At 43.1% G+C, this 24,800-nt stretch overlaps 1 protein-coding gene across 1 annotated transcript in view; it reads right to left on the bottom strand.

The window, feature by feature from the left end:
* The window catches only part of arvcfb (ARVCF delta catenin family member b), a 129,331-nt gene extending 107,511 nt beyond the window's left edge, over nucleotides 1-21,820 (bottom strand). The window contains exon 1 of the mRNA XM_085367056.1: nucleotides 21,581-21,820. Within this exon, the coding sequence (XP_085223182.1) occupies nucleotides 21,581-21,601 (21 nt within the window). The 5' untranslated portion in view covers nucleotides 21,602-21,820. The remainder of the gene's footprint in view (nucleotides 1-21,580) is intronic.
* Nucleotides 21,821-24,800: the final 2,980 nt, after the last annotated feature.

Below are 24,800 nucleotides of genomic sequence, written 5' to 3'. Positions count from 1 at the left end.
ACTCTGAGTTGGAGTTTACGCGAAGAGCATTTTTCATGACAAGGGTGATAACAGCGGTAAACACAAGTGAGACAAACGGGGGAGGGGGAACAGAATCTGTATTGGTTTGCTATTGATGACAGCGTGTTGCCGTTAGGGTGTTGAATCAGAAATTAATGGCAATAAAAGAGCAATAGCTCATTTACAAGCGAGTGGATACAAGACTACCTGATTTCCTGAGACTATTGACTATGGGTGAAAAATGCAGAGAGAAAATAGAGCAGGCGCCTGCTTTGTGAGCATGTGAGTATATACGTGAACGTGTGTGTGTGTGTGTGTGTGTGTGTGTGTGTGTGTGTGTGTGTGTGTGTGTGTGTGTGTGTGTGTGTGTGAGGCTGAGAGAGTAAAAGACTCTTTTAAGCTCACTTTCAAAGCTGCGAGCAGATCATGAATATTTAAAATGAGAGCAGAGAGGATATCTGAAATACAGTTTTGGTAGCGAGCCTTTTTTTGCATGCTAAATTAGCAGAGAGTAAATTTTCAACAAGAGGCCACGGTACAAATATAAATAGTGTCTTTGAAGATGTGGCTATTCACTAAGAAGTGTGGTTTTTATCGCAAACATTTGTTGGATGAATTCAAAATTTGGGGAAAACTTGCGTTTTCAGTGGCAAGGAAAGCGCCCTGGAGAATGTATATATTATGAATGCAGATTAAAGCCTCTTGGCTGGATCTGAATGGGAGAGGTGTTTGATGCATTGCTGCGAAGGAAGCAGGGAGTGGGCAGAGCTGAAGTTTTGTTTTGTTTTTTTAAGAGGGGGGGCGGTTTCTCTTTAATTTAACGGGTGTGGTCCCTCTTCAGAGGCTGCATATGTAGCTGCTTGCGTTCAGACACAGGTCACTTTTACGTTAACGTCCCCCCCGCGACTTCATTCAAACAAACCCACACTAGGGCATATCTTCCTTCCGCTGAAGTGTTAGCACTCCTCCAATTTTATTTCTGTATCATGTACTATTCATGCTGTGTTGTCTTGCTCTGCAGGTGGCAGGGAGGAAGAGGAGGATGCAGATGAAATATGGATTATCTCCTCTCAGTGTCTAGCTAAGCCCCACTCTGCTGGCACCACAGCTTTTTCAATGTAGCTCCCCTCCCACTTAGCCAGCCAGCTGCAGGTCTAGCATCTGGCTACTAACCCCCCGCTTGCCTTTAATCAACCGAAAAGTCACACAAACGTCTCTATCCATCTCCCACCCGTGATGAAACGCCCCCCTCTTCTCTGTATTGGCTGCTGTTTGGCGCTTTCTGTGAAAAGGAAATGCTGACTTCTGAAGATTTAGGTATCCAGTAAACAGGATCTTGACCTAAAATAGCTGGTAGCTAGAAGAGGAGTGATGACAGCCTACAGGCTGCACATACTGTGACACGGAAGGTCAGGGCAGTTTGCATGACAGATATCATCAAAACCCTGCTGAAGACACGACTCCCTAAAGGAAGGAAGTTTCAGCCCAACACTTCAAACTCCTCGGAGGCATCAGGCTGAGCTGCGCATAATCCTGAACCACACAACTATACAGAGACACTCACGTAGCCGCTGTATATGGTGAGAATGACAAAACATGTTTTTGTTCTTTCAGGAGAATACCACAGTTTGATGGCCGACAGGTTAATAAGATTTAATAATTATTGTTAATAAGACAATAAGTCTGCATAACCCATAGACTATAACTGTGCTGTCACCCATTGGATACTTGGGCTTCGCAATTCGACCTTTTATTGTGTTGGCCCTGTCACACATATTTTTTGGAACTATAAGTAACCATATCTGGACCAGTGGTGACTTTTCTCATTGTGAGTCTTCATATCATCCAAATGGATGAAATCACATCTAGAGACCAAACTGTCACCATGAAGTTGGGAATCTTAACATGGCAGTCTATGGGTCACTCTTGGCCACTAGAACTGCTGCTTGAGGCACTTCCCTTAATCTATTTTTTTTTGTTTTCCAGACTGTTTGATGAACAAAAGTACCATTACCTAGTCAAGAAAGCTGTTTTTTTTTTAAAATCTATTTATTCCATCATTGTAAGAGGTGAAGAGGAGCTGGGGTTTGGTTGATTGCACTTAATGAGATGGGACTTGACTGTGAGAAGTCAAAGAAATCATATTTACTTCAATGTTTCGCTTACTGACCTCCTCAGCATTCATTTGTTAAAAACATTCAGAGAGGACTTGAACTCTCAAGTCATTTTTATTACTTTATTTTGGGGGTTGGCTATGAAAGAAAATTAAGAAATTACCTGCACCTGGAATTACCACTTAAGCAAACACGTTTAACTGACATACAGCTTAATAGAAGTAGGAACCTGTGTTAGAGCTCACTGATACAAATGAGGAGTTTTTGTGTTGCAATCATTCAAGATTTTCTGTTCTGGCCAACCTACAGAAGTGTCATGACCACTATAATAAGAGAAACACACGATTATATAACTCACACTTACACAAACTCCTTTGTGGCTGATTTTGAGTGGGTACTCATTTAATCATATCCCTGGGAACCCCCAGGAACCTCCTCAAAACCCCCCTGGGGATGTCCAGGTTTCACTTTTCTTCAGATCTACACCACAGCTATATTAACCCAGGGGAACGTAGGTAATCTAAAAGCAATTACGCAGCCATAAGAACAACAGCCATCGTCGGACACTTCAGTGAATGGTGCTTCAGGCTAGTCCGTGACCTGAAGAAGAGACTGCAACAACAAGCTTAGATCCCCTGTGCCTTCCTGTCTACCACTCTGATTATCAGGAACACTGAGAGATTTGTGTGTTTGTCAGACAGAGGATGTCCGGTGCACGCCAGCCATCTGATTTAGTATTTAGTATTTAGTATTTATTTATTTATTGTCATTGTCAAGAACAATTAACACAATTCTCATGCCGTGCCACTATTCCAAATCAGTTTATCCTAATCACCCTCTCATAATTGCCCAAAATATTGGTACTTTTCTGGTCAGGATACAGGATACAGTTGTTACTCACTCTGATGACTCCATCTAAACTAAAAAAGCCACTGTTCATCAAAGCCAAACACCAAATGTTAGTGTTCAAACAAATAAAAATATTCATAATAATTGGGTCTGGATTTAGACTCGTTCAGGTCATAGGATGAGTAAGGAGAGTTCAGTGTGTGCATGTGTGCGCTGATCCACAGGGATATCCCTGACAACCATGTCAGCTCCCCTGTAAGAAAGCCAACTTTAATGAGCATCCTCCCCAGACTTTCATTGCAGCTGGGGCAGAGGTTTACTGAGGCCGCTCCATCTGGGAAGTTACCTCTACTGTTACCTTTGCACCAGCTGGCAGGACCTGCATTATGTGTGTGCGTGGGTGCAAATGCCTTGGGTGAGACGAGGCCCCTTTTCTCTAGCCCACACAGTGAGAGCAGAGTCCACTCAAGGGGAGTGGGCCTCTGTCTGAAGGCTTAAAATAGAGAAGAGGGTGTGAGATGACTGCAGCCAGACCAACAGTGTGGAGAGCCTTTTGTCAGGAATGGGAGTGGGAGGGGGTGCGGCATTCAACAGCTCTCACTGCTGTGCATTGAGTTCTACAGCGTGTGAACCCAAAAATAACTCACTACAGTGTTGGATCCAGATCCAGAACCATGTACTGCACAGACTCAGGCGTGCAAGTCCTTTATAGCTACGGAGAGACAGGCTGGAAATTGTTCCCAGACGGAATTTACAAATTTAAAATGCTTGACTCGCCGAATGAAGACAGACATTTGTTGATTTTACTTAAGCTGGACCTATTATGGTTTTCCTTTGTGTCTGTCAGATATACACTGTTGCAATGGTGGATGTTCATGTAAGCCTCACGGTAAGGCTAAAGCCTGAGCTTTTTATTATAAATGCTTGGTTTCTGACAGGTTTTTAAACTCTCAGCTCTGTGTGATGTCAAAGAGAGAGGACAATCTTAATATGGTCATCTCAGGATCACAGAAACCCCACCCAACTACTGACCAGGGTTTCTGTTTATAGAGGGCAGCCAATCAGAAGAAGGGCGTGACAGTGGATTTTTAAACAGTTTATTACTAACAGAGGATGAATTATAAGAAGAAAAGAGATTATTTTAATCAAAGCTATTCTCCTAAAATGTCCAAGAATTAAAATGTGGAGCTGGGAATGAGCATTATAAGTTACCTTTAAAGTGTGCTAGCAGCTCTTTATATCAGGGTGAGCCAGCTTTGACAGCATATTTTTAGAGACCGAGACTCCTCAAGCTGCTGAGTAAAATCAGGCCACAGAGGAATCATTTGCCGAGTAAGAGATCATTTTTATGATTATTATAATAATCATAAAACTCTCTAGCTGTGGTCACAGAGGAAGACTGACTGGCCAATATCTCATGTTTAATGAAAGTCTCGTTGTATCGGCTAACATGCTGATCTTGTCTAACACTGGATATTTCTGTCAGCAGTGGCCAAACAGTAAGGCAATCTTGTCTCCTCTCAAACACACACAGCTGTGCACACAAGCACAACACAAACACACACACACACCACTGCCATGGTACTTTTATTTGAGCATTTTTAAAAAGAAAAAAAAGAAAAAAAGAATTTACTGGACAGTGACAGCCTTTTCCAATAATCCTCCATGAGAAAGAGCTGTAAGAAAAAGCAGGCACACAATCGAAAGCAAATCTTTCTCTGGGAAAATGCAATATAACCACGGGGCTTTTTTGTCAGCTTTACACTGCCAGAAAAGACGCAGATATGCAAGTTTTCTCAAAAGGTCCTAGTCAGCTTTTCACACAGGATTGCAGAGGTCACAAAAGCACTGCGTAGGAACTGACTTGGAGGGTTGGACCGACACCAACAGCATTAACCACAATACATGCTAACATCCTGTGCTTTTGTGCCCTATAGCATTGTCCTCTTCCTTCATGCCTCAGCAGGAATGTGAGCATTTATACACAAAGAAGGTCTGTGGCAAACTGCAAACTGTTAAGGAAACATATTGAAGCGACAGGAATGCGTGAATACAAACTGTGCACGAAGAAACTGTGCGTGCATTTACAGTCAATACAAGTGGGGAGGGGCTGAAGCCGATGCCACCAGGGTGAGAGGCGGGGCACACCCTGGTCAGGTCGCCAGCCTGTTGCAGTCCCAACACAGAGAAACAGACAAACGTTCAAACTCCCGTTCACACCAATCTCTATCGTTTGGTCTTGATTTTGATTGGATGTAATGGAACCCAGTGGTCTAATGGCTTTTGTCAGAACACTGGGAAAAATTTAATTCGGTTATAACATCATTTACACAAAGGGACAACATAACAAGACATTACCGAAAAAACAAAAAATAACTGTCTACAGCACAACATCTTCACTGTTACTAAGCAAAGAGAATTGTTGAACATTTCAAGGCCCTTGGAAACTTCTTCTACTGAAAATTCTTTGCACGCTTCCTTAAAATGAGTTCACTGACCGAGTTTGGGTTTGATCGATCAAAGCACTGAAGACCTCTTCTTCTGCCTGACGGCTTTTGTTGCTGGCTTTGATTGTCTGTGACAGACAAACACTTTGGAATTCAAAAAAAATCAACATGACAGCTTTTGAAGGTTGAAAACGCTAAATGCATAAAATTCACATGACTGCTTGTTAAAATAACAAAGCGTCCTTCCAAAATCAGTGTGCCAACCTTTTACAGCGCACTTCTACAGGCTGCTAAAGACTCCAATGGCAGACGAACAAAGAAGATGGAAATGAAAATTGTGCTTTTTCTGAGCAACAGGAAAGTAATTTTCCCGGGATACTAAATATTTTCTGCCCCTCACCTTATTAGTTTGCTCAATTTATGAGATATCAAGCAACTTTCTAAATAGCTTACAGCCACAGAAGAACGTTGTTCAGCATTAATGAGCATTTGCTCAACACCCGAATTCTCTGTTGCTCGCTTCAGCCATGCAGGTAGTTTAATGAAAATAAATTAACGTTCGAGAGCTGGTTCGGAGCATGGAGAGAAAACCCATCCTGACTTCAAAAGGGACTCACACCATCTCTGAGAGTGAGAGATCCCCAGACTTCACTGCAATTACTCCGAGCATCTGCGCATATCGCGGGCTGCAGCAACCTGAGCGCTGCGGAGCATCGCAGTGAGCCCAGTCCCTCTGCCATGGGACTTTCAGCAAATAAATAAGATACGTAAGAATTGTTTCACTTCTAATTCGGGACTGCAGCTGCACCCTCATTTCATTAGAATGAAATTCTGACTGAGACAAAGAGGAACAGGACAAGGCCATGAGTACTGCGTGCCAGAGCAGTTAGATAGATAGCAGGCAGGCACCATCCAATAACAAAATGAATCCTCAATCTTATTTTCTGTCCCTGGAAGCATTGGGGTTGTGTTTTTCTTTTTCAGTCGTAGCAGATTTTTATCTAACCACTAAACTGCTGCAAACGTATCAACTGCTTGCTGGAATGCCCCCGTCATGGTGAATTTTTCACATGAAGCCTATTGTTGTCTGCCCCACTGGGGCCTCAGCAAATGGCCCAATGAGGGAGAAAACACTAAAGCAGATTCCACAGACCAAAGCCCATTAGTCCACCGGCCTAGGGAAGAAACTAGGCAACATCTCAGAATGATGAAAACAACTTTTTATGTCCAGTGATGCAGTGCACAAAGGGTAAAGAAGGATGATATCTGAAGACCTCAGTGAAAGCTTTAGAATGCTTCAAAGAAGGAAACGGCCTGTTTCAGATTATCACCAAGGGATGCGAAGACAAACTGCATGCAACTTAACCACATATGATTTGGCACACACTGGGAAAGCAAGAAAGACTCGTTTTGTTTATGCACCACTTACCGTGTCGCCAAAACAGACCGCCACCCCAAAAGCCTCAAAAACACAACCCCGACAAATTCTTCCACATTTGATGCCCACACCAAAAACAAGCTCTCACGGTAAGACTGACCCGCTGTCACAGAAACGTTTACTGTAACCGTGCACCACTAACTGGAGCCATATCTGTCTGTTTTCGTTGGGAATGGTATATTATAATGTTTTTCACCGATGTGTAATGGACCGGTTCTTATGTGTCAATGTTTGTTGCTGAAGGAGAATCTGTTTTAAACAAATCAAAACTAAACTCCTCTTCTATTTTTCTATTTTATTTATTTATTTTCTATTCTATTTTTCTGTTCAAGAGTAGCAGGGCTGATCAACCTTCATTTGAGCAAACTTTCTTCTGATTGTGTCCCCTTGTATAAACAAAAAGGTCTCAGTAGTAGAAGGGTCAGATCCAGGGTGGCCTTGTTTAAACTTTGTTTTATAGCATTGTCCTCTTCCTTTATGCCTCAGCAGGAACGTGGACATTTATATGTGTTTAACATGAGCATCCGCCTTTGCAACAGTTTATATACATATATGAGAAAAAAATAAGGAAAAGCATATGAGGTTCCATGTAAAGTCACGTGTCAACACCTGGGGAAGGAAAAGCAAAATAAAAGATGAGGCCTTCAGTTAGTCTGGAAAGCAGACAGCCTTGAATCACCAGTGGCCATTTAGCAAGTCAGCGAAGTACCTCCCTGAGCAACAGCAATGCTGCTCAGCTGCTTCGCTGCCCTTCAGTACATCGCACCACAGGAACAGGACAATCATATCTGACACCTAAGTACTTTAGTTCAGCAAAGGAGACACCTTATCAGCTGAGGCCACCAATCCTACCAACACTACCTCACTCTCCATCTGCTCCGGCTTGATGACGAGCTTGCACAGCAGAATGATGGCTACAAATCTGCGTACATTTAGTAGGTGAAAGAGCACTTAGTAGTTTGCACAGCCCTGTTGCTGACAACAGTAAATTTCCTGTGCGTGTTTCTCAAAAGTCAAAGTGCTGCGAGGCGCTACAAATGCAGCTTTTTATGCTGCCCACCACGTGCTGAGCCCACTGCTATTTTGTCTTGAAAAACAAGGGCTCTGGATTCCTAACATGTTGTGGAGATTAGAGAGGTATTCGGTGGAATTCCAGACCCCATATGGTGACAAGGTCCTCACATCTCCCCTCTATTAGAGGTTTGCTTGCCTTGCCAGGAGTTTCAGAAATTGATCCAGAGCCAAAATAAAAGATTAGGCAACAGAGGGGTGCAAAGAGAAGGCCAGCAGCATGGAGCAAAAGTAATACTTGATCTGAATTGTTAAACAACCCCTCATGGCCTGCTCTGAGACTCAGGCCAGGACACTGAAGTGGATAATGTGGCAAGGAGAGGCAAAGAGGGAGGGACTGTTCACATGGATCATGACTCATTTGTGGTATTAGACCACTGCTGTTCCCAGTTTCCCAAATCACCTCTTTAAATTTGTGGGACAGCACACAATGAGTCACCTTCAATGAAAAGATGGTGGCATTCCTGTTGCAATCCGCAATAAGTCCAGGAGAATGAGCAATAAGCTCCTATTATGCAAATCTCTGGAGTTTTACAGGAAAAGCCCCACCATGACTCCAATCTGTAGGACCTTTTACCTGTGCGAGTGTTTAGCGACGTCGAAGAGGATTAGCAGCTAGGATGGAGTGCTCACTGAGCCAGTTTCCTGGAGCACAGAAGCATCTGTAATCTGCATCCACAACGTCTCCCACTCCTCCCATGCTCCATGGAGGCTTTGCTGGAGTAACAGCTAAACAGATTCTGTGAAATTAAGTTTGTGGCTATTATATTTCATCACACACGTTATTTAAGTGACATCCAAAAAACTAAACAGCAGATATCGACATTAACCGTCATCTCTGCTGGATGCCAGCTTGGCATCAAACAGACTGAAAGAGGCATGAAAGAGATTCATTCTTTCAGGCCACAGCCTTCTGAGTGGTGTCACCAACATCATAGCAGCCTGTTGCATCATCACGGCTGCCCGGGTGGAGAAAGCTGATATTAGAGACAAACAACACAGTGCTGACTGATTGAAACTCCAACATCCCCATTAATGAGGCACGTTCCAGAGGCAGGCAACAATTAAGGCTGCTCTGCCTGCCAGGGATGACAGAGATCCACAAGCAGCCAAAGGCTCATCGTTCAAAGAAGCCAAGCTGGAATTCCAAGCCAAAAGAAGTAACTTCTAGAAGGAAAAACAACTCTGTAAAAATAATAATGATAATATTGACTACAGTAAATCTGCAGCATGAATACAATGCCTTCATTGTGAAACATGAATGAACCAAAACGGCATTTTAAGTTAAAAAAAAAAGAAAAGAAAAAAGAAAGATGAACTTGAAGAAATTCAACCATGTGCAAATCATCAATTTACGCACTTCCAAGTTTTAACAGATGTGGCAAAGACAGATAAGTTCTTGAGTAATTAGCCAAGGGACGATTAATGCCGTATTTCAGGCAGTTTATATCATTTTTTACCTTCTCCGTGTCCATGTGGGACAGAACTGTGTCAGCTCACAATGACGATTAAGTCTGCCTGTGGTAGATTTCTCTTGGATACAAGTTTCATGCATACTCCTCTGAGAGGAAACAGGATCTTCAGCACTGTGGAGAGGGTGACCCACTTCACAACCTCGTTGCACAATACTGCAGTGCTGCTCGCAAAGTTGGCAACTCTGCCAAATATACACAATACCCGGGAATTCATACAGAGCAGCTCCAGTAACATTAGCTCAGCATACTCAAATTGCACAAACAGCAACGTGGCGCCTCTGCATCGTTAACATACCGAAGAAACCTCGTTTTAAACTCTTTTACATGTCAGCTTGTCCCCTGAGAGGTTATCTGCAATGAAATGGAGAAGAAAGTCTTTCTGTATAGCACCTGCTGTAAACTCTGCACATTTCTGCAACCCCACCCCCGCCCCCCAAAAACAAAACAGGGCATATCAGCATAATGTGCTGAAGTCTGACTTTAAGCAAACCTCTGGGAGATCAGGTGCTGCAAACTGGCACCAAACAGCCAAGGTTTGGGATTTCAAACTCTCAGGAAGAGAGATTACTCAAAGCACTGAGGACGTCTCAAAATGAACAGCCATGGCAGGAGAGAGGCAGAAGCATTTGGCCGAAGGCGAACGTTAATTAGCTAAGTTGGAGAGAAAAGCTGCGAGCCCAGAGTGCAGCGCGGCAGCTCGTGGCATCTGGGCTCCGGGGCTGGAGCACTGGAGACATCATGCCAGTCTTGCTGCCTGCAAGCTTCAGATTGCAGAGCGTGGACGGAAGCCTGCAATTCTGAAATCGGTCTCTGTGCACGTGCCCGCTGTGTTTTCCACACAGCGACGTGGCAGAGGTTACAGGAGACTTCTCTTTGAAGACAGTCCCTCAGATTAAGTATCCAACTGCTGCGATGACCATATTTCAGAGAGATCTGTTGGAATAATTCAGGACTATTTGAAGAGCTGAGGCAATTTGTCATTGCTAATATAGCGGAACATGAACATATTTGCATATTCATCATTGAGAAAACTGCAGCACTCCAAAAAATAAAGTACTAATGAATTAGAGCTGATATACAGGGTGAGTTTGTTGGTTTATTTATTTATTTTTTTTGAGGAGGGGAGGGGGTGTTTAGTTTTTTTACAGCTAGGGTTAAATAACAAAACAGGAAGGAAAAAAAATAACAAAAAGAAAGAAACGGACCAAAGAAACATCTCATTTTGGCCAAATTGTATGTTAAAAGCACTGCAAATAGAACGGAAATAACACTGCATTTATAGTGGAAGCACAATGTGTTGTGATGTGTGAACACTATCAGATAGGGACTTGTTTTTTTTTCCTGTCTGCAATCACCGAGCTGGTCAAAAATAATCTCACAGGACTTTAAAATAGCATCATGCCGTACACTTCTTTGGCAGATTTAAAATGTAATTGATTTTCCCATTTGATTACTTTCTTTGTGCAACTTCTCCAGTGCACACAACATGCGTCACAGTATACTGGTGTCCTATCTGCCCGTACCTACATGCGTCAGCACTCCAGAAAGCCAACAGTTTTATTACAGCTGCTGTGCCAGATTGGCACGTTCCCACTAACATACCACAGCTGCTTCTGCCAGTATGGAATTTCCACTGTCAAATCATATAGTGATACAAGGAGGATCTTAATGTTTGTAGTCCCATGATTGAAGACCACAGAACTAGAGTACAGTTTCAATTCAACTTAAAAATGTTTCCATTCTATAAAAGATTTGAGGATCTGAGATCATTTCTGCAGGTAATTATAGAAGGTAGTAAAAGCACTCAGCACCCTTTGCTTTCATCACCATTAGCAGTCCAAGATTTTAACAGCGCTGTGTTAAAGTCACAACATGAGTGGCGTGAGAACATGAAGGATTGAGGAAAGGGCGCACTTAGTCTGGTCTCCTGTGACTTTTTTCTCGCCGGTAAGTGACGAATATGCGATGGCCGAGCAGGGCACTGATTCGTGTTCTGCGGGCCAGTTACAGACACCGGCAGCCTTAATTAGCACCAGTGTTTCAGGGACATTATACTTGAAGGGCCGAGGACAAGTGTCACATTGAAAACAGGGGGAGGTTGGCTATGGCTTGAAGCAGACTGAGGAATGAGTGCTTGCTCCCCAATGAGAATTCAAGTCTGGAATGTAGCTGCTCCTTGACACTGAAAATACTCCCTGCGTGTCCCTAGTGGCTCAAACAACAGAGTCCACCCCTCACACTGCAGACACACAGTCAGATTTAGGAGGGACTGAGCACCAGAAAGCAGACGAAAAGCGGGTTTTATTGGATTAAGCCCTTCTTAACTGTACTTGAATATGACGGAAAGAATTCGGGAACTCGAGGAGGTCTGTGTCAACAGGCGCTGTTTGCTTAACTTCGAGATCCTTGCAGGGTTTAGTGCACTCTTTCTGACACATCCTAAATCCTAAGAGGTAAAAAAAGAAAAGAAAAAGGGCCTAAATACAGCTGCTGACAAACCAGGATGTTAAATTGAAATTCTCTTTAAATCTCCAAGGATCCAGAAAGGTAGCTGGGAAACCAAGAAAAAGCCACAGGGAAATAAATACCCATGTGAGTGTGATGGTGATAGCAGCCAAAGGTCCATTTTGGGAAACTGCTCTAAAAACACCGGAGTTTAGATGTACTTGCAGTTTCAGTCTCCACAGCTGTACTAGTTCTGTTCTAGAAAGTCTGCAAGCACAGATAAAAACAACAGCTGCATTCGCCCAGAGGTTAGAGCTATTATTGCCACTGTTTTTTGGGGTTTTTTGTTTTGTTTTGTTTTGTTTTTTGGGTGGGGGTGTTTATTGAGATGTGAAAAGCACAAACGCTGATGGAAAAAGGTGCTTTAATGGCTCAGTAATTAATGCACCCAGGCCATCAGACCATGACTGCCCACTCTGTCAGACACTGACACTCTCCCAATACAGCAAAAATGCAATTTAAGCTGCTACATGTAAAACACCACATCAGTGTTTCATTACATAATGAACTGTGATAGCCGAGTCATGCTGGCTGTAAACAAATGAACCGCTACTGAGAAAAGTGGTTTATCTTTCTTAGCTTTCTCTGTGTTCACGTTGAAATTCCCTGGGTGTGCAGAAAGAAAGTCAATGCACTTTATTTCATGTCTACTGTGGCTCTACCAGCCTGCAGCTGACAACCCTTTCTCTGCAACTTTCAGCTGCCCCCTCTTCAAAAAAGAACATGCAGACATGATGTCCTATTACTAAACTAAAAGCTTGCTTGGCTGGAGCAACAGGATACTGGCAACTCTAAAAGCCCGCTCCACAGGGCCAGGATTGTACTCTCTCCAACCCAGTGCAGAGTGTTAAGTACGGCACCTTGCGTGGATGGCTGGCACCTGTCCCTCTGTATCTGCAGACCCGGTTGGCACAGATCAACACTGCGCCATGCTCCACTTCACAGCCTATTACACATACCAAACAAATTAAATATGAGTGGGAGGGAGGGTGTGTGATGGGGCAAGATGGTATTTCTTTTTTTTGGTGAAGCCCCAGTAGTCAGGGGAGTCCACGCATGCAATAGAGGTTCATTAGACAGCTCAGTCGAGCCTCGTGGAATGTGCGAGGAGGCGCATCGCTCCATTGTTCAGTAGCTGCTCCTCTGGGAAAGGGGCTGAGCATATATCAAGAGTTGATGAGGAGATGTGGAACAATGCTGTGCCATCATACGACAGGCAGCTCAGCGTGTGGAGGCCTCTTACTGTCGAGGGAGGTGAACTCTGTACAAGCCACTGTCTGCACACAGAATCCGCAACTCTCAAAAAGCCCAGAACTAGTTTATCTTTCCCATTTTAGGAGGTTCCTGGTTTGGCTGAACTTTTGCCACTGGTTAGCATAACGTTTCTCTGCGGCAGTGCTGAGGCAGCGCTGAGGCCCGGTGCAGCCCCCAAGGCCGGTCAGCTTACAGTGGTTTGGACTTTCCCTCTCTCCTCCTCAGTTATTCTATTTTATTTTTCAACCTGGACAGAAGCCACAAGCAGTTACAACAACTATTGTGTGTTGTGGGGTTCAGAGCAGCATTCTAATGAAGTGGCGGACCTCATCAGCGCACTTCAACTGCCAGCGGGTCAGCAACGGCTAGCTCGCACTTCAAATACCCAACAGGCTTTGTGACTGAGCTCTCAGTAAGACATGGATCTACTACTGTTAGATAAGAACTGTTTTTTGTTGGATTTTTTTCTTTTTCCGATTGAATCCCCCACAGCTAAAATAATCACATATTAACAGAGTCACGACTTTAAATGCTGGGATTATCCACAAAGGTTTAGTATCAGTTTGCATTTCTTTTCTACAGTTATGAGTCCAGAAACAGCCCGTGCTCTTGACACAAACAAAAACTTTGAGTAAGGTGGATGTACACAGACTTCAAATATGACAATAATGTTTTTCAGTCTGAGACACTGTTAAATAAATCAGTATATCAGTGTTTACAACACTGAGCACGCTCTGGAGCCCATGTAGCAGAGTATGCATCGCTGCTGACCCGACGTTAACAGTAGACGGCTCACCGGTTTGCAGACTACACAGAACACCAACTCCCTTATTTCCCTTACACATTACACTAACACTATGCAAAGTTTATATCACAACACCTCCAGTCCCCAAAGTCCAATATCAGTCGAGCTCAAATCCATATATACTAGGGATGCACCAATAGATAGCAAAAAAATGATTATGGCTAATATTCTCTTTGAAAACTGATACTTGCAAACAGGATGACATTAGCCAGTTACTGATATCAGACACTGTTTAAACTGGTAAGTGTTAGTGGTCATTATTTTAATGTTGTGTGAAATTAATTTTGTGCAGGGAAACTGTTCAAAGTGATGAATAGTTAAATGACTGACTTGTTCTCAATAATAAAGATTCATTTGTTTCTAAAGCTGAAAATTATTTTAACCTTTTGTATCGGCTCAGAATTTAACAGTTGGTGTAAATATATACTCCACATATGCCACATACTATACGAACAAGCATATTACTGACTGCAGCTGTTTGCCTCACTAAGCTAGTCAGTCTGCTTCAGCAAATCTGGCAACAATCATTCAGGTATGCTATGCGTGTCTTTGTTATTGTACATTTATGTTGCTGTAGCTTCACTGAAAGAATCAGCTGCCTTGAAACCCCCCCCCCACAGAGTCTAATGTTTCACCATAAACCAAAAGACCCAGCGTGCACGTTCCTCACACTACCACATGACAGTGCAATCTGAATGGTCAGACAGCAGTGATGGAGCTCTACTAAAGGGCTGTCAGAGGGAATCATTAATCCCAGAAGGCAGCATGAGACAGATGGTACGATGATGGCGGATCAATGCTTTCCCCACCATCCTGACTGCTTCCAGTGGCCTGCCCAGAGGGAGGAAATGGGCTAATCCCTCAAAAGAAAGTCCAGACAAAACATGCAAGATGAGCGTGAGCCGCCCTCCTGCTCCTTCAGACCCTGTGGCTGTGCTGCATGTACTGCCCATTCCACGTGAATAGTACTGGAGGGAGTTAAAGAGGAGCGATGCAGAAGTAGGCAGACATTTGTTCCTGTGTTTCTAGTTGAGAGAAGCTTTATGAAGAATTGACCCCCCTCTTTAGGGCCTCTCTAAGAGGTCCCCAGCTGCAGGATGAAGGAGGGGAACCATATATGAACTATAGATAACTGTCAAAGAAGCCGTAGCCACAGAACCAGACCCTTCTCCGATTAAAGGTTCAGACAGCAGTGTTCCCAGCATGGAGTAACGGAAGAGTGGGAAAAGGGAACGAGGAAGCCCCACTGAGCTCTTTGTGTACTCTTCTTCTATTCTGACAAATAGAACACACAATACCAGTAAAACCACTTATGGTGAGTCTTAAAACTAGACTGAAATATAGCTTTCATTGCCTAGCAGGAAATCAGTCATTGTTATAGTGAAAGAGTTACGGTACACTCTTTTTGTCAGTTAGGGCCAAAATCTGCCAGTTTTCTTTTCTACAGTACGGAGGTGCTGAGAAACGGGTGTTTGCAGCTATGGTGCCATCAATCAACGGGCTCTTTAGTTGCCCGTGCTGCCGCCCAAAGACCTGTCACATCTGCAACTTAAACCACAGTCCCTACTGGAAAGCCAATTACAGTGGCGACACAACACACATACACACACCAGATAATTTCCACAGATCGCCTCATTAAGGAGAAGAGTCCCTTTTTCGTTTTTTTCTTAAATGACTATCAGTCTGTTACTGTAAAAACTCAAACAGGAAAGTGCCGCTCAAATGTTTTACAACGGGCCATCAGGTTGTGTAACGAGCACACTGTTAGTATCATATAATCGCACCAGCTCAAGGACATGAAACGATCATGTAAATATTGTCACAACAGCAACTGCAGCCTCGACGTAGATTCCAGGACAACTTTTATTTAAGTTCCACGAGTTCTTTTTCTCAGGCTTTCTGGTCAGCCTCTATCACAATGTGACAGAGCCTCTTTTGCTCTCTCCAGGGTAAGTGGCTTTCTTATCTACCCGATCGAAAACACAGCTCGTTGCTTGTTGGCTTCCAGCGCCACAGATAGGAAGGTGTTTATTGGACTCAGTCAGGGAAGCCATGCAGCACACTTCCTTCTAAACAGACCTGCCCTGGACGTAGCCTCCAGGCAAACAGGGTAAATAAGCTGAGGATCCAATTGCTGTTCCTGTTCCTGTGTGTGTGTGTGTGTGTGTGTGTGTGTGTGTGTGTGTGTGTGTGTGTGTGTGCATATTTGTGTGTTGAAGGGAGAGTAGGCTGATAGCGTGTCTACACTTCGCCTTCAGAAGACTTACCATATTTGGAAAGGAACAAAAAAAATTCCTCTTACAAGATAATAAGCTGCCATCTAATTAATGCTTCTCCTCCCCATTGCTGTTTCCAAAGGCTGCCGTATGAAGGCATCCATCTCCAGCCTTCCAATTTACTGCCACTCACCTGTTTTTAATTCCATCAGCGTGATGATGAAAGCTGAGAGAGCATTATGGTTCTCGCCAGTGGTCAGACAGTGAGTGAGCGAGCGCAGGCTCTGCATCAGTCACACTGTCAGCCTGCCAAATCACTTACGACAGATATAGGGGGAAGCAGAGGTGAAGGGGGTGGAGGGGTCTCTGATGTGCCAAGGGTTGACCCCTAGTCCTCCGCAGAACACAGCCACACAATGCAAACACCATAAACATGTCCATTTAATACAGAACAACAACTTTACAATGTATAGTGGAGTGCAACACTTGCTGGGGTCAAATAGCTTTTATAGTTTTAACACACTTGGTGGACCACATTTCTGGTAAAAGGAAACCTCAAAGAATGAGCCACAGATTTAGACTGGATGCAAATACTCAAATCTGTTGTTATCTAAGAATTAAATCAATACTTTAATACTAGCACCACCTCCTACTGCTCACCCCAAGAAACCAGAGAAAATTAAAAATTAAATACTGACTCACAAGTACATTCTTCATCTAATTTTCCAAAGTTATGTGCACTGATTTGAGCTCAGTGCTTAGCTGTTATCTACAGCAGTGCTTTTGTGCCTCCTCTGCACTATTCTGTGCTTCAGTGTATTTCATATGTGCATCTGTGTCTCAACACTGCCAGATAGGGCTGTGCGATATTTCCAAAATCTCATATCCCGATATAAGAATTCTATCGTCCCGATAACGATATAAATCACAAAAATGTAACATTTTCTGTAAATTCTGTGAATCTCGTCTTGCGTGAAGTGTTTCCGGCTGCGCGTCATGTAGCTGGAGTCGAGTGTTTTAACCGATGCATGAAACGATACATTTTTAGACATAAGTTGTAACAGCCGCCGTTTTCTTTGTGAGTATTTATTACACGGCGTGCTGCGGGGAAAAGCCTGTTCTAACGTTTGAGTCTAAGGTTTATTTTTTAGCACCTGGCGGCTCTTTTTTACTTCTCATCCGTAAATAATCTGCTGAGCAGGAAGAGTGAGCGCTTGTTTTCATGCAGATTATGTCCCGGATCAAAATGCGGTACAATCGTCATCTTTTTTTCTTTTTTTAAAAAATCGTTGTCATTTGGAAATGAGATCGCGATTTTCTAACGATTAATTGTGCAGCCCTACATTCAGTGCCACCAACTTCCCAATAAAAGCAAATCTGTCTCTTTCCTGATGCGTTCTACATTTGAGAAAGCCCAACTGCAGAAAACATCCTTAGCTGATTCTCTCAAAGTTGGCTTAAGATCATTTTCAGCAAAGGAAACAGCAAAAAGAGAAGCCACTAAGGCTTTCCTGTCATTGTGAACCCATCTGACCACAACATGTTTGCCCATAAATCACAAATTTGCGTGAGCAAACAGAACTTGTTGACAAAGAAAGCATGTAGCTCCTCTAAACGGCTTCCCCAATGATGTTTTCAAACGCAGAGAAAAATGTTCCAGCAAATGGCACGGCATGTGCACACTAGTTAATGTTTATCATAGAATAACAAAGAACTGAACAGAATAGGGCTGTGCGATATGACCAAAATCTCATATCCCGATATAAGAATTCTATCGTCCCGATAACGACATAAATCACAAAAATGTAACATTTTCTGTAAATTCTGTGAATCTCGGGCAGCTCGTCTTGCGTGAAGTGTTTCCAGCTGCGCGTCATGTAGCTGGAGTGTTTTAACAGATGCATGAAACGATACATTTTTAGACATAAGTTGTAACAGCCGCCGTTTTCTTTGTGAGTATTTATTACACGGCGTGCTGCGGGGAAAAGCCTGTTCTAACGTTTGAGTCTAAGGTTTATTTTTTAGCACCTGGCGGCTCTTTTTTACTTCTCATCTGTAAATAATCTGCTCTTTCACGTGATTCAGTTTATTTTGAAAAGTCTCAACAGGATCTTGAGCTTTATTGTGAAAGGTTTATGTGGAACATAAACAAGCGGACACTTGATGGTGTTACCGTCGTTGTTGCTAACGACAACGCATAAAAACAGGCGCTTGTCCATCCATAGTGCAGTTATATAAAATATAAGAGAAAGAGAGAACTTTAAGAAATTAATATAGCCACTACAGTGACCATCAAAATGATGAAAAAATATTGCCGCAAACAGTTTATTTTGCAATACCACGAAACAAACGATAGCGTAAAGTGAAACGATAGACGTTTTTATATCGTCGTCCGATATATATCGTTATATCGAACAGCCCTAATTATAGTTGTCACAGATCCTTGAATCAGTATTGGGCTGATGTCTGGTATCAGCGGCGTAGCATTTACACTAGGGACACTGGCATGTAGTCATGACAAAGCATCTGAGGCAGAAAAACAGTTTGTATTGAAAAAGACTGGATGAATAAAGCATTTGACCAAAACATGTCTTTTTTAATATTTAAAGCTTATAAAAAATTTTAAAAAGACAAAGTGACTGCAACCTACATTACTGAGAAGCTACATGTGCTGACGGGGGAAGCGGCACAGGTCACATGATCACAGCGGGTAGTTATCATGAAGCGGCACAGATACGGTATCGGCTTTCCCCTTGTAAATTAAGTTCAGATTGCTTAAAACCAAAAACAGAGCCGCAGGAGGCGGTGGTGTGATTGGCGTGCGGATACTGTGACATGTCAAACCATGTTCTGTCATAGGTCATGCAATAAGAGCAGCCATGGGAACGGTATGGGAAACATACAGAGTATGGCCAGTATGGACAGGTTGTGTGATGGGAAGGCCATCTGGTATCACCAGCCGCGCAGCGCCATATGATCACACCTCCTCATCCCTCATCCTACACCCAGCCCCTTGCATTGATGGACTCGCAGCAGCTATTGAACGCTTATATGTTTCCGGTCATTGGCATTATTTTTTTATTTGTATGACATCCTCTTGCCGAAACAATGGCATTTTGCATGCTCTACATGTCTTCAAATATTGATCTTCCCAACCCCTTCGGCAGGAGTAAAGGGAGAGCCTGAAGAAAGGAATGAAAAAATACACATAAGGACTGAGCTGCCATTAAAAAAAAAAAAAAAAAAAAAAAAAGCCCACAAGAAAGAAATTTGACAGCTTTTTAATTTCTGTAAGAAATAAAAGAGCATCAAATAAGGGAGAGAAGTCTCAGCTGCTGAAAACCCCACTGTCAGGAATCTGGCAGTAACTCACAGCCTGAAGATGAGACCTCTTTTAGTCTTTGGCTGCATAACTGATTAATTACTTTCTTACTCAGACAGGTCTTTCTAGTTTGCCGAGAAAAAGCAAAGCTGGGTTTCATAGACCTTGGCAAGTTGATGACTCCTGGGTTGCTTTCCTTTTCTCCAGATCTACTCTATTTTTCACGAGCAGACGATGCTATGGCCTCTGTGAATAAATTCGGAGGATTTGAGCACTACCCAGCTGGTGTAGTTCTAAAATAAGGGTCAGGTTATATTTAACTCAGATGTGGTCTGGTGCAGGCCCCACCACCACCACCACCACCAATTGTGGATTGTGCAGTAATCTTGAGTGGGCAAAAACTCATTTGCCATAAGCCCTGCAGCAGTATTAAGATGAGGTCAAGACATCATCATTTCCCCGAGTATATTGTCCGAGCATAACAAGAGATTTAAAGCCACTAGACGTCTTGAGGGACACACAGAGTTCAGTAAAATCCCATCTAAGCTGACTGCACTGAACTCACCTCCTGTTCCATACTGTCCTTAAAAACCCAATAAAAAGACCAGTAAAAAAACCCAACACTGTCCGTGATATGAATCCATTTATGGCACAGGGGTGACTTGAACACACCTCAACTACTGCGTTGTCAAAAGCAGGTGCTCCCCCATCTGAGGAATGTCCATCTGAGTTTAAAAGGTCACACCACGATGCCGGCAGAGCATAAAGTATGTGAAACATCTTGACCTTACGAGGGTCATGGACTCTAAGGGGCACCTCTCTGACCCATTTCAAGATGTTTTTGGAGAGGAAATGCTCTCAAGTTGTTAGCATGCATTTCATCTTAATCATATAATCGAAGTCAAAGGCAACTTTTTGCCCAGATGCCCAAAAATCTGATCCTATTTTTGGCAAAAGCTCCTCCGGTTATTAGGTGGCACTCATCCACAGGGCAACTGTTAGCATATTATCATCAGAGCCGTATGGAAAGCTGACAGAATATTTCTAAGTCTGCCAGACAGAGGTTCAGTAACTCCACCCTTCTTGAGGAAACAAGTGCGGATGATAGACTGTCCTCCTTCAGTCATTTTTTTTTCGTCCACTATCTCTGTTTTTGGATGTCGTCTTCCTTCTTTTTTTTTCTGAGCATCTCAGCGCTGCCAAGCTTGGCTGGGGAAGGAGTGTTGTGATGGTGTAGGCTGCCTGTGTGGATGCGCTTCAAACACAGGGAACACTTCCAATAATGTATGCACATCATGCCCTGGTACGCACACACCCACACAGACACAGTAACACACTGGCAAGACCTAACAAAAGCACATTCCTGCGGTATCTGTGCAAGTGAAAGACAAAAGGGTTTTAATGCCATGTCTCTCACACTCCTGGTAATACAGCCCTGTGAGCTATAAATCTTGGCCTGGGCGCTTTCAGAGCCTTGCAGGCGATGATCAAGGACAAACTTTCAATACTTCACTGCTCGTCTCTGGGTAAGCAGTCATTCTATAGGTGGTACTGACACATCAGAGCCCATGAATGTGTCAGAGAAGTCGTAAGTCACTTTGCTGCTTTGATGCAAGCCAATCACACCAGCACACGCATATGTGCGCGCACAGAGACACCACTAAACATATCTCATGGCCGTGTTTTCAGAGTCAAATGGTCACTAAGTGGTCTAAGTAAATACTCTTATATCTGATGTCCTGCAGCAGTCTGCACACATGCATGTAAATATCACACAGACACATCACATGCACACGGACTGCACATGTGTCCATGTAGTGTATGTGCTAACCAGTCGCACGCACGCGTTTTCCTCCTGAAGGACATCGATAAATCTGACAATCACTGCTCTTATATATACAAGTGAGCGAAAGAAAAAAAAACACATGAAAGCCATAAAGAGTGACGCTACCAGATGAAAATGAGCGCTAACGCAACAGAAGCCAAACAATTAACTGGGAGCACGGGAGACAGCAGAAGAGTGCGAGAGGCTGGAGATACGGTAAGAGGGGCAGAAAACAGACCGGCGGGCACGGCAGCACTACCTGTTTCACTTCAGCAGGCATGGTCCAAAATCCCGTTTGGTTCCAGCAAAATTTAAAAAAAGAAAAAAAGAAAGAAAGAAGGAAAAAAGAAAAAGCTCCCGGGGAAACGTGTGATAGATACTTCCTCCTGTCGGAAAAAGTTCTTCTTTCCCTCCTCTCCTCCTCTCGTCTCCTCACGCTTTCCCGGTTTATTTACGTTGGGTTTTCCCTCTGTAAGCGCAGAGGCAGCGGCTCAGATGCAGGCAGCCATCCTCTACTCGGCTACGTCCAGCCACACGGAGTTAGCGAGGGAAACACCGGAAGTGTGGCGCTGTGCCTTTCAAAATAAAATGATTACGGACGCTCATAAACGATAGATAGATAGATAGATAGATAGATAGATAGATAGATAGATAGATAGATAGATAGATAGATAGATACCATATATGCCCTAAAGCTGCAGAAAAGGCTAACATTGTTATCTTTTTACAAAAAAACAGCTAAACATAAGAGGTTTTTGGACAAAGTGTGTGTTCTCCATTCTTTAAGCACCGGTTCGAGCACCGTTTCAAAAGTACCGGTTTGGTACTGGTATTGGATAAAACCTAAACGATACCCATCCCTACTCATAAGGTGGAGCAAAACATCTAATGAGAAGGTTAGTTGGTGGTTCGATTCCCTGGTTGTTCCAGTCTGCATCCCAAAGTATCCTTGGGCAATCCCTGAGTTGCTCCTCTTGCATTCACTGGAGAGTGAATGTTAAGACAATATGGTAAATGGCCTGTATTTGTATAGCGCTTTTACAATAGGCACTAAGATGTATAGAAAAAGTGCTTGTGAGAATATGTTTGTGTGTGAATGGGTGAATGAGACAAAAGTGCTTTGAGTTGCTCAAGTAAAGTTTGACTTCAAAATGTCATGTATGTGGTTAATAATCACAGTAATGGTGTAAACTGTGTGGACCTTAAGAGACATGTAGGAGAGTTTACAGTGAGAATTATCAAACAAAACCAAAAGAATTAATAACTTTTTACCAATGCAATAATCCTACACCTAACTCCAGAATATCTGCATAATGCATATTCTTTTTTTTCTAAATTTATGTCTATAATGCTGCAGTAGTGTGTAGATAGTTTTTTTTCTAGTAGTTTCAATTTTTGCAATAGATATCTTTTTGCTGCCAAAAATAACACTGACACTTGCATCACTTCCATCAGAATGTCATAAGACTGTTGAATTCCATGACCTAACAGACCACATCGCTGATCTGCTCATTTATATGGCAGCAGGAAGACTGAGCAGTGCTTTGCAACAGGCATTTCTTGTGGAAAACCAAAATACTTTTACTTTGAAAGTCAAATCCTCTCACATCCACTGTAATTTTGTAAATAGGCTGGTTTCTCACAGATGAAAGAGGACCCCTACTTTCTCCTTTGGAGAGATGTTGTATTTGGGCTGTTTATGGACTGGTGAGGTAGAGGACTAAGACAGAATCTTCCCTCAGTAGCAAAAGCAGGAGCCTAAAAAAAAGGACCAGAGGCAAGCTGAACCCTATGCTCACGCACATACACACACTATACTCACTCAACAAAAAGAAAGTTAGGCAGCCAGAGAATAAAAACCTCCAGGGCTGAGAAAATTGGGTGCGTTAATAAAAAGGAGGGTTCACAGACAGGCAGCGAGAGCTGGAAATGTAGCAGCACTCTCTTTCCTCCCTCTCTTTCTCTCATTGGGTCTATCTCTGGCATCTTAGCGGGGTGGGACCAGCTCCCTCTATGCACTCCAGCTGCGTCTGTCTGTCAGCCTGTCGACCCCTCCCCCTTGTTGGCATAGACGGAGAGCGATAGAGAGGAGGGAGGTGTAGGGGGGCCAGTGGCTCACACACAAAACAAAAGTTGCCCCTATTGAAGCGGAGGCACCCCATACTCTGCAAATTTTTACACCCTGCACACATACAAGCACACACAGCTCCTTTGCTCCAGCTCTTTGTGGCGTTCCTCTCGCTGCACTTGATATAAGGGAGGGGAGGGACGTACGTGAAAGAATTCGCATTCAAATATCTGTGACTGTGACCAAGAGCGAGTAGGAATGTTAATCTAATAACCCAGATGGAAGCTTAGCTAAGGACAACTTTGAGAGAGGTCCGAAAAGACAGCAGAGAGAGAGAGAGAAAGGATGACTGCACTAAAAGACTCAAACGGAGAAAGGAGAAATCCCAAACGGAGGGGAAATGGCTGAGGTTTTGCATTCCACCAGCTTGGCAGTTCATGTCCTCGAATCTTACTGCTCCATTTGTTCTTAATGAAAGACCTGGCCCAGCATGCACCACTGCGTTTAGATCTATTTACTTTCAACAATACTATTTAGAATTCTGCCAAGCAACATTACCTTAAGAAAAAAAAAAGTTGAAGTGCATTTCTCTCTCATATGCGATATCATATTCCATTTAAGCCATTTAAACACTGAGTGAGTTTCATAACCCTTTTAAAAATCTATTAAGTGCTTTGGAATGCTCAAGGGAGCAGATGAGAAAAGAAACAATGCTCTTTACTTTAGCTATAAATCGTGCTCTGCATTTGCTCAATTTATTGTTTTTAATGCTGTGTTTATCGTTTGCCAGATTTCCATGCAGTTTAATCAAGATTATATATCTGTAACTACCCCAGTAGCTCTCTAAGAGCCTGGGCAGAGCTGTGCTAACATCAGCTTGCCATCTGTTCACCATCTTCATTTTGCGTGTTAACATTTGGTTATTGGAACTAAGCACAGTGCAGGTGAGGCTGATGGGAATGTGATTCATTAAAATGGGTTGGTTGCAAATTGAAATTTTTATTTCATAATAGCATTATAGGAAAACACAGAGGAACACCAAGGCAGTTATAATGATTCCTAAAGGGGAGCATGAATGTTTATATCAGCTTGCACTGCAGTCCATTTCAGTGACTGAGATGTTTCACAAAAATCTCCCCTGAGGGAAAAGTAAGAGTATAAGTCAGAAGGATTCCCCATCCGGAGGGGAAGCGTGTACACATCACATAGTGATAACCGTCTGGCTCTGGGTGAAACTCAAGGGATCACCACAATCGTGGAGTGAGTCATACTTTATGGGTTCATCAGCATCTCTGCAAAATCTCACAGTCACACACGGTGACTGAGGCGTGCGAGTCTTCATCATTTCATTGACAAACAGATCTTTTCATCTCTACCTCGGGCACCTATAATAAGGCATTCCCTTCCAGCA

The sequence above is a fragment of the Diplotaxodon limnothrissa genome, linkage group LG12 (assembly GCF_057381915.1).
Source record: "Diplotaxodon limnothrissa isolate DT_005_m linkage group LG12, D_limnothrissa_male_GT1.1, whole genome shotgun sequence".
In the NCBI taxonomy this organism is placed as follows: Eukaryota; Metazoa; Chordata; class Actinopteri; order Cichliformes; family Cichlidae; genus Diplotaxodon; species Diplotaxodon limnothrissa.
Note: the sequence above shows the minus strand (reverse complement) of the source record. Positions and strands in the feature narration are given on the sequence as shown.